This window comes from Parambassis ranga, chromosome 7, assembly GCF_900634625.1.
Source record: "Parambassis ranga chromosome 7, fParRan2.1, whole genome shotgun sequence".
Lineage (NCBI taxonomy): Eukaryota > Metazoa > Chordata > Actinopteri > Ambassidae > Parambassis > Parambassis ranga.
Genome location: NC_041028.1, coordinates 17,578,014 through 17,592,964, shown reverse-complemented (window position 1 = coordinate 17,592,964; position 14,951 = coordinate 17,578,014). Strand labels below are relative to the sequence as shown.

The window sequence follows — 14,951 nt, the reverse complement described above, 5'->3', positions numbered from 1 at the left end:
ATCACAGATGACCTGCTTGTCTGCTCGCACCCAAAACACCCTTCCACAGGTGGTGGATACAGTGTGACATTTACACAGCAGGGGAAAAATGACTGTAGATTATGAATTCAATGTATTTATCTTCTAATTATATCAACAACCTTCTAATCAATGATCTTAAGTTATTGAGCATGTGAAACCCATTGGTCTTGACAGCTCTGTGTGATGTGTGCAGGTGTTTGAGCCTCACTGCTGGCAGACTGTGTTCTCCAGGACAAAGCCTGCTGTAAATCTCTGTCATATTACACATTCCCCGAGCTGCTGGAGGACAGCCTCTCTTTGTTAGAGCCCGGGATCCAATGGCACAACACAGAGGAGAAACGCAGAGCTCGATCTGACTGAGAACAACCAAGGGCCTATATAGGTGTGTGATTAGGTTCTCCTCCTCATGTTAATAGTCTCACAACTCCCCAGAAACCATCACACTGAGGTGGTTAAGTAAATCAGCCATGTAAAATCATGGAACAGTAAAATCCTTCTTGTGTGGGCAGCAGGTGGTGCAGTGGTTAGCAATGTGGCTTCACAACAAGGAGGTTCCACAGCAAACCTGGGAAAAGCCATGATAGCACACGGTAACCTGCTACTTTAAAAGGAACAGATTATTAACAGTTATTAAAACATATCTGTGCCTGTTCTGCTATAATATGTAGAAAAGGGCCAGACTGCCTGCCAGAGCTGAGCCACAGGTAAATGCACCAGAGATGGAGGCATGAAGAAGATGCCCCCTTGTGGCTATGGAACAAAATACTGCACACACATTATCACTCAACTAAATTTACAATATCAAATTTATTTGTCTCTATCATCACACCTGAGTGAATTCTGCTTATAAGAATACTCATTTACTCTTTGTAAAAACATAAATCAACATTTCTTAATAGGAATGTTATGTTTATATATTGTACCTAATGTGGTCAAATTACAGCAAAAACATACAAAGTCTTACACACACTTTTGGTCAAAGTAACTTTCTGATAACATATTGATATATTTCTTCAGTCTATCATTTATGAAATCATTACATCAATTACCATACCTATACAATGAAACACTCCACAGGTTTTCCACTTGTTGTGTAGCTTAAAGACGAAAACACCACGCGCAGGGTAGTGTTACAGTACATGCACAGAGGAAGGCGTTTCTGTGACATTAACACTTGACAGGTTACGTGTAAAACTTGAAATACCAGGAAAAGAGACTGGAGGAACCCCCAGAGCAGCGTTTTGTTTGTTTAATAGGTCATGAAGTCATTTTATCATTTTAGTCACAGCATCAGTCAGAACACTCCTCTACTACGACAGCATCATCACTGACAGTGACTGTACTTCTGCACGTGTTCCCTGATCTTGTCCCGCACCATGGTGGCGTTGTCCTTTAGCCCCTCCAGCTCCACGCGCTGGTCCTCCATGCGCTGCTCGTTGTTCTTCAATTTTTTCTCCAGTTCTGAAAATGTTGTGACGGTTAATGTTAGCAAGCAATGTTGAGATGTCAACTACACTAAACTAAATGTTCAGACACACAGTCAAAACCTGTGTATTTAACCTGGCCATTACACCATAATGTCTTTTAACATGATTTACCTCTTCTTTTTTTTTCAACAATTTTTTTCTTAAGTTTTTTTTAAACTTCTTTTACCCATTGTTTTTTGACATCTGGGATCTGAAAGTATTTTACTGTATTGATGCAGTAAAATACTTGCTTTGAGCATTTGTGCACACTTGTCATTTAATTGATACTTTTTATAGGTTTTTAGCTTCATGTACTTACTGTCCAGCTGTTTAATCCCACTCTTGGCTTTGTTGAGGAGGTCCTCTGCGTCCTTCTTCATTTTTATGGCCTTCTGGTTGATGCTGTTCAGATCTCCACCATCTCCGAGAGACTCCACTTTCATCTGCAGCTCGCGGTACCGTTTCTCTGTGTCGTTGACGCTCTGGGAGCCGAACAATAATGTAAGCTACAGTACGCTACCACCCACAGTATTTGCTTCCTGAGTTGACAGGGGCACTGGCCTACATGCTCACCTGTTCCAGTGAGGATGCTAGCTGAGTGGCGTTGTTAGCCAGCTCCTTGGCTTCCACTGCCATCTGTTTGTTCTGCTCCGTCTTGTTCTTCAGAGCTTCGAGCTCCATGGAGAGGTTGCTTAGACGCATCATGACGTCCATCTGCTTGTCCTCCAGCTGCGACAGCGTGTCCTCCACCTAGGTTAAGAATAAATATTATATATTATGATGGTAATATATATATATATATATATATATTATGATGGTATTCTTAGTGAACACCTCCACTTGAGACCTGAGAAAGCCACTTAAGTAGGAACCTGTAATTAGGAACCTGTAACTTGACATATTACATCCAGAACAGCATTAAGTGCACAGAGATATTTTTAAGGCATGCTGCACCTCAGCGGTAGCATTTCTTGTGCTGTTCAAGTTGGTGTGTGCTTCCTTCAGGGCGGCCCTGGCATCCTCTATGGCCTTCTCAGAGTCATCCAGGGCCTGCTTGGTCTTATTTGCTGATTCCTTTACTCTCTCTGCTTGATTCCTGCACAGAAAGCAACCAGGAGTAAGATGGGTAGAAAATGCTCTTGCTTTAGTCCAGTTCAGATCTGTACAGCATATAAACAACAGCCACTGTTACCTTGGCAAAGAGAATATTAGTGAATAGAGGCAGAAGCCAAGAACACCATACTGCATCTCATGAAGCAGCATGTAAATAAAATGCAGCCACAGATAAATTACATTAGTATTTATTTATTAGCAGGAAAAGGTTTAATCAATATTTTAGTGGGCAGGTTGTGGCCATTATTTTTATGTGTAAAACAGAAGCCTGATGCTTTTAATTGTTTGTTGGACTGCTGTTTGTTGTAATGTGTGGCTTCCTTTGCTTGACATTTGTTTAAGGATTATAAGATTAGTCAGCCTGTCATGATCCTCAGTCTTGCTTTGTTTTCCTTTGAAGCTAAATCTTGTGATCGCTGTTGTCTCTGTCAGTTTGCCGTGTGTCACTACTGGTGATGTCCCTGTCCCCTCCCTGTCCCCCTCTCTGCCATTTTTTGCGTCTGTGTTTATCATAACAAAGACAGCATCATTCAGTTTCATCTATTTTTACACTCACTTGGCATCTTTAGCTTTATCGAGCAGCTCCTTGGCTTTGCTGAGGTGTTGTGAGGTTTCATTAACTATTCCCTCAATGTGGGTGAGGTTAGACAGCGTGTCCTTTATCTGTGAGATGGTTTTATTCAGAGTGGTCCTGTTGAGCGGCAGGCTGATGGACAGGACCTGCAGAGCCACCTTCTCTATGCTCTCCGGATCCGCTCCTTCCTCTGGTCAGCACACAGAGAAAAATACATGTAATCAATCCCTTTTGAGCAGAGAAAGCTTCACAAACTGAAACATCATGCACACACCAGTGAGGAAGTCTCTGATCTTCTTAATGAAGTCTTTGAGTTTCTTGTTGTTGTTTTCAAAATGGTCCTTCATCTTCTGGGCTTTGTCCAGTGTGTTCACTGCCTGGTTCTTTGCATCCTGAGTGACAGTAGCTAAATCCTGGAGCTGCACACAACAAATCAGAAATGTTAACAATCTAACAGTCCCCAGCCATGGCAGAGACTCTGTTACTGTATGGCTACCTTTTTCAAGACGCCCTGCAGCTCCTCGTTGGCAGCTTTCAGGCTGTCTGTGACGTTCTTGGCGTTGTTCAAAGCTGCTACAGAGGTGCTCGCTGTCCCGTTACACCCCTCTCCTCCACATACACGGTTACCCTGCTCATCACGGCAACCAGCACCCCCACAGCGACTGCCTGAACAACTGCCATTGACACTGCTATTGCTATGACCGCCACAAACCTGAAGAGAGCAACGACGCAAGACCATTCATGTTAACTGGAACACACTAATTCTTAGTATGAAATGTTAAGAACCAAACAGTTGCTTGAATAAACGGAAAAAAACAACTCAAATACTGTGGATCAATGAAAAAAGTGACCTTGTGGCTGAGGTGATGGACCTTCTTATCAAGGTCGTGTGCCTTGTGCTGCAGCTCACTTAATGATTTGTTCTGAGCAGCCAGAGTGCGCAGGAACTTGTCTTTACTGGCATTCAGCAGCTCCTCAGTGAGCACTCGCGTCTGATTGGACTGTTTCACAGGACTGAGAGGACCAGACACTGAAGCATTGCACCTCTCTTCAGCCTGCAAAGACTCCCTGTAGTACTTCTGAACTTTCCTAAACTGATCTGTGAGAAATCAGGAGAAGGTTAGTTTTATTTACTATATACTATTTATTGCACAGGTGGGGATATTATAACATTTTCCCTACCTGCAAATCCTGAGGTGAGGTAGTCATTCAGCTCACGCTGTTTGTGAGCTACAGTTGTGTTGATGTCCTTCAGCTCTCTTTCAAGGTTATTAAGAATGTCTTTCAGCGTGATGTCTTTTTCTGCTGTTGTATTTAGCTCTCGGCTAATGCCCATCAGACGGCCATCTGTGAAGGCAATCTCAGCTCTGAAACACATGCAGGATTTCAATTATTTTTAGTTTTGAGGGGAAAAAACATTCAGACACAGCATGATGCCCCCACCTGAGGTCATCAATACTCAGTCCTATCAGCTGGTGGAGCCTGTCGCTGTCCTCCATGCCGATCAGATCCTGCACCTGCTTCAGCTTCTTCTCCAGCTCTTTGATGCGCTTGTCCCCAACTCCTGGTGTGACCCCACTATTTAGGATCTTCTGCACGGTGTACTGGATGTGGTCTAGGTCCCGTTTGATCTGACACAACACGTCGTCCCACTGCTGGAAACAGGGGTGACAGGGGACACACCTGGGGAAGGTGCCAGAGAAGCCGCGAGCACATTCGTCACATCGCCTCCCTGCTGCTCCCTCGCGACACTTGCATTCCCCTGTCACTCGGTCGCACTGTTCAATCTCTGAGCCCACCTGATTGCAGTTACACTCTGAATGGAAGTGAACAAACACATTAGATTAGTTTTAGACAAATGTCTGAAAAAAGGGGAAGGCGTTGAACTGTTCTGTGCAGCAGGAATAACTATTGGAGGAGAAATACCTCAAAATATAACATCTTACCCCAGTCTCACAGGTTCTGTAACTCAATGTTTCTGTCAACAGACCTTCAGAGTAAGAATAATAGGCGTACAATGTACATTTTGAAATGATTTATCTTACAAAATGTTCTAATCTAACGTCCTCTAATGTAAACCAGTAACACAGTTATCAGCTAAAGTATTATGTATGTTCATGTAGGAGCATTGCTTTTTAGTTTTCTTGTTCATGACAACTGCAAGTTTTATTTAACAGCTAAGCTTATGTAAGACTACAACACGGAGCAAATGTGGCTGTATCTTGTAGTAATTACTAGTTCCATTTGTATTCATATGTCACAGTGTAAGTTACCTTGACAATGCACCCGCGGGTCTCCCCAGTGGAACTGCTCACACTCAGTGCATTTTTTACCTCCAAAGCCACTCTGACAGTAGCACTGTCCTGTGAACTACAGGGGAAGCAGAGAGAATCACTGTAAATGGTACAACACCAACACTAGAGTGTTTAAGCTCTCTTCTTCCTCACCATGTTGCAGTGAGAACCCTGGGCGTGGTGTGGGTGACAGTCACATGTCTCACAGCCTCTGTCCTGGCCATAGTTCCAGTGGTTGGTGGCGCACTGGTCACAGTTGTCGCCAACAACATTTTCCCTACAAGGACAAGCTCCGGTCTGTTGGTCACAGTGACACTGTCCATCACTGCAAGCTGACTTGATGGTACCAGCAACCACACAGGTGCAGCCTGAAACATAGATGCAGAGACAGAGAAAAGGTGTGTCCCTATGTTCTTCTATTAAAAATGTGTAGAAACGTGTTTACATTTCTGCTGTCATCACTCACGTCTGCAGTCGTGGGCCAGCGCATTGCCATAGTACCCCTGCTGACAATGGGCACAGGACGGGCCGTCGGTGTGGTACAGGCACTTGAGACATTGGCCAGTCCTGGGGTCACATGACTCAGGATCCTGGGTGTCGATGTTGCCGTTACATACACACGCGAGGCACTGCCCACCAGACTGCTCCGGGTTGCCATAGTAACCAGGGGCACACTGATTACAGCGGGGACCTTAAAGAGAAATTGGTGACAGTTAACTAAGAGCAGTAAATGTTAACAATAAATTCAAAAAAAGCTGCACTGTAATCACTCACCAGTGTAGCCCTGTTTGCAGTTACAGATGATCTGATTAGACGTGTGGTCAGGGTAACAAGAATGCCCATTAAAGTGATCTGAGCCAGGGTTACCAGGGCAGGGACAGGGCCGGCAGTGTTCCCCCGAGCCCAGAGCTGGGTTTCCAAAAAATCCATCCACGCAGCTGCAACAAGTGAGATAAATAGCTACTAATGTTCTGATTACTGGTGCTAAAGAAAACAGTCGGAGTGCAGTCGGAGCTCTGCTTACCGCTCACAGAGGTGTCCTGCTGTGTAGTCCCTGCATTCATTACATTCCCCTGTGTGGGGATCACAGAGGTCTGCGTGGCCATTACACTGACAGGGGCTACAGTTGGGAAAGCCCCACTGGCCTGGTTGGCAGTCTGAGCACTGGCGCCCTGTTGCTCCTTGGCGGCACTGGCAATGGCCTGTCACTGGGTCACACTGATGGCTCAGGGAACCCTCGGGGTGGCAGTCACAGGCTAAAAGAGTGAGAGGGCAGAGGGTTCAGTGTTTCATTTCTCAATGATAGAAGGAGGGGTAACATATGTTCAGTTTTTTCTGACATGATGATGAAGATATTATTATTATCGAAATCGACTGAAAAAACGGAGGTGATTTTTACCACTTTAATATTAGTAATTTAACCCGTTTTTCACATAGCTCTTCATTTTGGCCTAAAAAGTTTGCAAGGTTAAACCAACAAGATCACTTTCACATCAATGCCTTAATGTCAGTCATATTACCTGTTCAATTACGTCTACTTTGTTTGTATTTCTATTTTAAGGAGGTTACAATTTTAATTTATTAATTTTTTAATAAATAAGAACTGAGCAGTCATTTCATGAAGTATTACAACCTCACATTTTGCACATATACTGTACATTTTTGTAGATTTATTCATTTAAAATGAATGAGTGAAAAGATTAAGTAAAGATTTGATGATGAACCCAGTGGGTTTAGTAAAGAACTAAATTAAGAGTCTGTGCAATTATGCAAATGATAATTACATGTTCTTATTTCATAAGTAATCACTTAACAGACTCACCAATGCAGCCATTCACTCCGAAGCCGTAGGTTCCTGGGACGCACTGGTCACACCGTCTGCCCATCACATTGGGTTTACAGTGGCACTGACCTCCGACTTTATCACACTCACCACTGAGAGAGCCCTGAGGGTCACACTGACAGGCTAAACCAGGCCGATATAGAGAGAAAACATCATTTTAATTAATGTTTTAAAAGATACTACAGATACGAACTGTTCAAAAGACCGTGAGGTTTCTTTGTGTGTGCTGCTGACAGCAGATGGTGGTTGGCGTGCTTCCAGTGTGGAGAAGCATTTTGCAAATCAGTTTTTATGAGTCTGTTTATGCACTTACGCAGAGCACCGTCATGAATAATGGATGAAATGCTACAGATGAGTTTGGAGCACATTTCAGCAAGTACAGGCATCGGCGTGATCATGAAAGAATCCAGACACATGTAGCGAATCATGTCCTCCCTCCGCTGCTCTGCCTCTGGTTCGTTACCTTGAAAACCAGGTAGCTCAGTGTATGTGGGAATCAGTACCAACTATTGAGATAAAAAAAAATAAAATAGGTATGGATTAAAGGATTAGAAATGTTGCAAAAATCATAAATATCCAGGGATCATCCGTCATAGAGACTGAGGACATGCAGCAGTCATTTAATGGAGAAAACATTTAAAATGTAACAGTACTCATAGTAAGCCAAATACATATTTGTATATATAAACCATGACATCATGGTTTATTCTTAAAATGTATTTATATTAATATTGGCAAGAACTAAAGAGAAATACCTTAAATGCTTTCTAAAAATATATTTTCCTTTAAATATATACATACATTAATTTCAAACATATCTGCACAACATCAACGTTTGCAGTTAAATTTCTCACCACTAGGTGGAAACCTCACGTTGTAAAACCTCAAAAGCAGGAGCAGTGGAGACCAGACCCTGTCCCAAAGTCTGAACCTTAGGCCACTTTAAAAAAGTTTTTTTACAGCAACAACTGAAACAGATGACTTTTTAAAACCCTAGTGATATTAGTTTTTTGTGGCAGCCTGAGAGATGCTTAATGTAGGAGGAGCAGGCTCACCGAGTCAACAAGGATGAATGCAGTTAGATGTCTGTGTGAGACTCCATGGCGCTGGAAACGAATGGCAACTATGTAACGGTTACTTGGCTCAAAACAAAAAGGCCTGGGCATCTGGATGTACCTGGAAGCAAAGAGAGACATTTCATAGAAAAACACTGTAAACAATATGCATTCACAAACAGATTATTTTCTATTCCCTTGTTTCTATTTTTTCTCTATATTCATTCTTCCTTTCCACTATGCCCACACACTGGTGATACTTAAGTAATAGAATCGATTATATATTTGCTACGTTTATTCAGCTATTACATAGATGAATAAAAAGTAGCATTAATACATATATTTTACTATATGTATGCTTTGGTTGTGCCATTTTGGCAACAATTTATTTTTTTATTTCCTTACCCTCACTGCTTTATTGAGTGACCACTGTTCACCAGACTCCATGTTTGGCTGTATTTTAGTCTCACTTTGCTAATTGGTTTTGGCTGATAGGCCAACCACAGAAGCGAACGGAAGCTGTGCTATGGTCCGATGAGACAGCTAGATCCGGGCAGGGTCTGCCCTCTTAGTTCCAGATGAGTTCAGACATTGAAAAGCTTTTCAGCAAGTCGAAACCATTTGAGTGTGAGTTCTTTCATGTTTCATCTTATATCCAGTTTTTGTTTCCTTGAACTATCTACAGGGATAAAGGAAGAATTAGCACTTAATCTAGTCTGATCTACAGTAATCCGTCTAATGTGTTTTTTAACATGAGTTAATTATAAAAAAGTCAAAAGGATGCCACATGCCACCTGTAGGGTTGTGCCTAAAAAAAGCATGGAATCTACACAATGCTAGATGCATTTGATGTAAATGTCATAAATATTGCTGACACTCCCTTTTGCTTGGTAAAATGCTAGTACGGTATTCGTTTGTTAGAACACAGCACATGATAAGTCATCAGTTGTTTAACCAATACTAAGAAACTGGACCAATCAAATTGTGGGCATGGAAATGGTAAGGTTCCTCTACAGTAGAGTGGACCATCATCATTTCTTACTGCATGCCATCAGATCAGACCTCCGTCTCTCATCTCCATTACCTGTGACTGTCAAACAATATTAGGAAAGAATTACTGTGCCGATGATTTACCACCTCTTTCCCAGACTGAACATCCCTCTGCCTGCAGCAGGTTCTTTCATTTTCTCCAATCTTAACCTCGGTAAATAAAGCTGCTGCTTTCCTGATCCTGACAGCACCACAGCATTCCTGCTTATTTTAGTTACTTACCAGTTAATCTATAGTTAAAATACCGCAGGCAATAGTGGAATAAGAATACAAATACATGACTGTCACGCAGTGCATGCAAGCCTGGGCAGGTTTAAAGAACAACAATGCAATGACGCAACTTTTCCTGAGCTAAGTGGGGTACTTGAACAAATCCTGCAGTGACTTGAACAATGATACCTGCAGCAGTGGCCCACTCTCAGACATACACACGTGTGTTTACGTGTACACACTCATACACTCACACACATACAAACAAACTATAAAATATGCAAGCGTTGGTACCTGCTGCGGTGTGGCAAGGTTACGGTGTAGAGCTGTTCAGTTGGTAGGAGGTTTCCACAGCGAAGGCTGGAGGGCAGCATTACAGAGGTGATACTAACCACGGCCTCCCAGTCCTCTGTTGACTACACACACACACACACACACACACACACACACACACAGCTTTAAAAAAATTCATTTATTATTAAAAAAAACATTGTATGGTCATAATTCTCACACTTTAGCACCTCAGGTTCGTAGCGGATCATGATGTCATACTCCATGGCATAGGGGATGTTGTCGATTGTGAACACCAGACCGGCACCATCTTTGACGCGGGCAAAACCAGGCCCTGTCCACGACAACATGTGGCTGGGTGTGTGCTCTCTAAAAACCGCCCTGACGTCAGGCTGAAAACATAAAAAAGATTCTGAAAAGATTCTGCATAATTACCACTGCTTCTTTCTTCTATAATTACACCTGCCACTGTTTCCCCTTCCTTAGAAGGGTTTCTGCTGTGGTGCGCTGTATTGTGCTTACAAGGGCAGAAAGGTCGATTCTATTTTTTACAAATTAATGGTATAATTCATTATTCAAGATTTATTCGAATGTATACTTTTAGCGTCTTTAAAAGCTTTCTATGTAAAGGAAAGATTACATCCTTAGCTTCATTGAGACTGAGGCTTTTAGCCACTTGATGGCTGTGAGTCTATTATGTACTTTTATTTTATGTCCCTTTTATCTTGGTTTTTGGTCTCCACCAGTACATCAGGCTTTTCCAATTCCAATTTGTCTGCTAAAAGTGACAAGTCAAGTAAAACAATAAAACTGCAGGCTAGAAAAGCAAAGCAATGAGCTTATGATCATGTGTTCTGTTGGTTGGTTGTTTTGGTTATGTTTCCCGTTTTATTTTGAAAGTCGTTGTTGTCCCTGTGTATTCCTGTGTGCTTAGTTTCCTCTCGTGTTTCCCTCCTTCGTGATTACCTGCCCCGCCCTGATCATGTTCACCTGTGTCTCCTTACCCATTGTGTGTTTGAGTCTTGTGTTCCCTTTTGTCCTTGTCAGTTCATACTGTATCTATGCCCTGTTCCCATTTCTTCATCTCTGTGTTGTTGTTTGGTTTGTTTCAGTTGTTCCTTTGGACTGTAAGTGGCTTATTAAGGCTCACCCTTGGTTACCTTCTGAGTCTGCGTTTGGATCCTTTTTGAACCTCCCTTGTAACAATATAATCGCAGTGGAGAACCAAAGTCAGGTGATACAGGCAACATTTTGGGCAACAGATGTGAATGAGTAATGACCAAGTAATATTTTTTCTCTCTATTAGAGAGAGAGTAATTACTGAATTAGAATTTAAACTTCTAAAAATGTGCCTTTGACCTCTTGCCGCAATGTCACCAAAGTGCAAATACACTCATCGTCTCTGTTGGGATTAAACCTCTGACGTTGACTCTCTTTTGGTGGTCTTGACTCCAACTCCGGAGTTCACATATCCCTCTCTTTCTACATGACTAGCTCGACTTGATGTTATTATGTTGACAGCCTAGTTTTTAATTAGGAGAAGCAGCCTCCACTTGTAAGTGGTGCATATCACACATGACCACAATCCTCTGACACTGTAAACGTTTAGGAATGCTGTACTGTACATACAAATGAAGTCTTTTTGCAGGCTGCAGTTTGACACCACTGAAGTGAACTGATTATAATGACTTTTTGTTTCTCTATGTTGTAAAAATGTCTTATTTTAAGGGGCCACACAGTTCCTCTCCCTTCACAGTTTAACTTGCAATGTCAACACTCAGTTTTAAGAAACAACTCTGACAAATAATACAATGAAATAATATGCTTCATACTGTTTGTTGTAGCTGACGGATGCGTCTCAGTGCTGCCTGATTTTGCTGGGAGTTGGAGATGCGTCGATGCCGCCGGTGCCTCCTCAGCTGGCTGCTGAGATGCTGGACACATTCATTTGTTGCCTGTGGACGAACTCTGCCCTGAGAGGAGAGGAAAGGAAAGGTGTCATGACTGAGTATGTCATACACTGAGCAGAAGGATCCCCGCTGTGTTGAAACTGCTGGAGTGTCACAGAGACGAGGTTGTATAACCAACATTACACACACACACTGAGCAGGACAGAAACTCTCTTGCAGCACCTCTTAGTACTCCTTAGTTAGAACTAGGCGACACAACATGTTTTCCATTTTGAGTCTGACACTTCAGACACCAGAATGAGTACCATTTCAGAATAAAAATTAAAGCATAAAGGACAGTAGTGACTTACACTGTCAATATAGTTGATGTCAAATACCATCAACACTCACTGTAACCTGTGTCCCAGGCCCAGCACAACAATGGCACATTTTAACAACAACATACATCTCCCTTGCTTCGTGCCTTGCTCTGCTGCCATTCCTCTCATAACATACCAAAGTCACTGAAATCACTTCCCACATTCCTGCAGCAGTGGTGTTGCAAGTGTGGACTGTCTGAGCTTGCCTGGAGGGCTAATCGAGGAAATGTTGTACATAGGGGGTCTCTTCAGGTTGAAGGAGATGGAAGTAGGAGGGGGTCGTTGAAGAGGAGAGCAAAGAAGAGGGACTACAGCCTAGTGATGCAGAGTGAGAGGCTGGGGTCCGGTTTAATATTAAAGGTGTTTGAATTCACTGTCACTTCGGAGGCAGGAAAAGCTGCACACTGATACTAACCTGGATATTAGTATTACATATAAATCTTCTCTTGTAAACCTGCATATGTACAGGAATGTATGGATCTTGTGGTTTGTGGTTTATAGAAAATACTAAATACTGCACCTTTGTGTATCTGAAGGAAACTAATTTGATTTAACTAAAACTACAACTTGTTAACCCAATAATTCCTGTGTGGGTCTTGACAATTTTTGGACACCACTTTTCCATTGACTTTGTAGTGACATAGAGGTCTGAGATATAATAGCCAGGATGTTACTTCCTCACACTGCTGGTTATTTAAGTGTTTGAGTGTTCAGAACTTTAAACAGACTCACATTATTATACATTTTGCATAAACCCACTTCTAGATTTCACCAATGAAAGATAAAATGTTCAGGTCGAGAGTGGAAATTTCTTTCTGATCTCTTGGTAAGGAATAGCTTTTCTTTAAGTGACATAAGTGACTGTAAGCGATGTGCAATCTCACCGGCAGTGCTGAGTCACTGGGAGAGTGTACATTGGCATCTTCAGCCTCATATTTGTAGTAGTCCAGCGGAGCACAGAAATACCCCGGTTGTACATCTGAACACTGTCGACCAATCAGGTGCCTCCGGCAGTCACACTGACCATTTTCCATCATGCATCTAAAGGAACAGTTTGACAAATTCAACATCAAATTCAACATCTCTTGAGAGCACACCGAATAACTCACAGCTTCACATTATGGCCACTTCATGCTTCTTGTATCTAAATTTAAAGTTGTTCTCATTTTTAAAGCAGAGCAAATTTTAACCTGTTGTTGAAGGATCCGCCAAAGTCACAGTCACAAGGTCTGCAGCCAGCCAGGTCGTTACTGAGCCCCCAGTATTCAGGCTGCAGGGATGGAAATAACGCTCACAATCTGACATTTGTATTAATGGCATTTTTTTTAAAAGGAGAACAGTCATCACTTACCAGACACTGGTTGCAGTAGCGACCAGTGACATATCTTTTGCAGGAGCAGTCCCCACTGATCTGATCACAAGGAGCTTCCATCACAATGATGCCACGAGGGTCACAGTTGCAAGCTGATAAAGAAACACATGCATAGTAAGACTAAGGTGGGGGGTCTCAAATGAAGAAAAAGTGGTTTTTAAGTACTTCAATGGTAAATAAATATACGTACGTTGGCAACCGAGTGGGTCGTTTTGGCTAAGGCCAAAATAGCCCTCCTTGCAGTCGTCGCAGCGCATGCCTTTCACGTTGGCTTTGCAGCGACACTGTCCTGTGATCATACCCATGTCCGGGTCGGTGTGGCTGTCGCACACTCCTCCCTCCAATGATCCCACCGGGTCACAGTCGCAGGCTAGAGGTCAAGAGTGTAATGTAAAAAGAACAAAAGGACATGGGAAAACATCCTCCATGATGGCAGGAGGGAACACTCACCAACACAAACTTGTGGGTCTCTGATGTCCCTGTTCGGGTCTTGATAGTAGAAAGGTTTACACATCTCACAGTTGCGTCCCATGGTGTTGTGCAAACAGCCCTCACAAACTCCTCCGCTAACATTGCCCGTGGCCAAATAGACAGCCATGTCAAAATGACACTGGTTTGAGTGGCCATTGCAATTACACTCTGGAGAAACAGGCACAAAGAAATAAAGCAAATGACTGTTATTATTTTCTGTTGAGCACAGGCTGCATAATAACAATTTTTGAAAGATGGCTTAAGTAGTACATCATATAAGTATGAGTGCTGCTTTTCAGGGTAGCTGAATTTAAATTTCAAAAGAGGAGAAAAAGAATGCTGTTGTTGTGCCCTCTAGTAACCTAAAAATAATGCTAGAAACAGGTAGCAGTTTAAAAACAACATCACAGTGTTTGTGTGTTCCACCTCTGCATGTGTGTGGATTCTCTGCCTCAGCTGGCATCCACGGCAGGTCATTATGGAAGTCTCTGCAGCGCTCGCAGTTCAGGCCCTCTGTATTATGTTTGCATACACAGCGACCATGTATCTGGAGAGGAAGGCATGTTAATAAGCTGCCCTTCTTCTTGTTGTTTGTGTTGTTTTATGCACCAGCACTAGTTTCTCTTTTAATGATAATTACAGATTTCTTTCTGTTATGGTACACTCACCATGCCACTCTCCCGGGTGTTGACCCCTGGCACTGGAGCACACTCTGATGCATGTCCATAGCAAAAGCAGCTCCCTCTGACCACAAGCTCATAGATAGCGTAGTAATATTTCTGCAGGACGTCAGATCGACGGTCCAGCAAGTCATCTCCCAGTGTGTTGAGCTTTGTGAAGTTGATGCGCAGGTTGGTGATGCGCAAAAGTTCTGTAAAGGAAAAAAACAACAATTTTTTTGACAAGGCTGAAATTTCATTAG

At 42.6% G+C, this 14,951-nt stretch overlaps 1 protein-coding gene across 2 annotated transcripts in view; it reads right to left on the bottom strand.

The window, feature by feature from the left end:
- Window positions 1-809: 809 nt before the first annotated feature.
- The window catches only part of lamb2l (laminin, beta 2-like), a 34,551-nt gene continuing 20,409 nt past the window's right edge, over window positions 810-14,951 (bottom strand). The window contains exons 8-35 of one of the 2 annotated variants that reach the window (XM_028409723.1): window positions 14,698-14,900; window positions 14,456-14,576; window positions 14,009-14,197; window positions 13,749-13,928; window positions 13,538-13,650; window positions 13,377-13,456; window positions 13,071-13,227; window positions 11,750-11,890; window positions 10,148-10,309; window positions 9,921-10,042; window positions 8,367-8,487; window positions 7,625-7,817; window positions 7,291-7,434; window positions 6,493-6,724; window positions 6,243-6,406; window positions 5,935-6,159; window positions 5,622-5,836; window positions 5,448-5,544; window positions 4,618-4,990; window positions 4,357-4,541; window positions 4,026-4,273; window positions 3,671-3,886; window positions 3,449-3,593; window positions 3,157-3,364; window positions 2,442-2,583; window positions 2,061-2,237; window positions 1,807-1,969; window positions 810-1,482 (exon numbers count right to left, since the gene is read on the bottom strand). In XM_028409723.1, the coding sequence (XP_028265524.1) occupies window positions 1,346-1,482; window positions 1,807-1,969; window positions 2,061-2,237; window positions 2,442-2,583; window positions 3,157-3,364; window positions 3,449-3,593; window positions 3,671-3,886; window positions 4,026-4,273; window positions 4,357-4,541; window positions 4,618-4,990; window positions 5,448-5,544; window positions 5,622-5,836; window positions 5,935-6,159; window positions 6,243-6,406; window positions 6,493-6,724; window positions 7,291-7,434; window positions 7,625-7,817; window positions 8,367-8,487; window positions 9,921-10,042; window positions 10,148-10,309; window positions 11,750-11,890; window positions 13,071-13,227; window positions 13,377-13,456; window positions 13,538-13,650; window positions 13,749-13,928; window positions 14,009-14,197; window positions 14,456-14,576; window positions 14,698-14,900 (4,853 nt within the window). In that variant the 3' untranslated portion in view covers window positions 810-1,345. The remainder of the gene's footprint in view (window positions 1,483-1,806; window positions 1,970-2,060; window positions 2,238-2,441; window positions 2,584-3,156; window positions 3,365-3,448; window positions 3,594-3,670; window positions 3,887-4,025; window positions 4,274-4,356; window positions 4,542-4,617; window positions 4,991-5,447; window positions 5,545-5,621; window positions 5,837-5,934; window positions 6,160-6,242; window positions 6,407-6,492; window positions 6,725-7,290; window positions 7,435-7,624; window positions 7,818-8,366; window positions 8,488-9,920; window positions 10,043-10,147; window positions 10,310-11,749; window positions 11,891-13,070; window positions 13,228-13,376; window positions 13,457-13,537; window positions 13,651-13,748; window positions 13,929-14,008; window positions 14,198-14,455; window positions 14,577-14,697; window positions 14,901-14,951) is intronic. The other variant, XM_028409722.1, reaches the window with a different exon arrangement.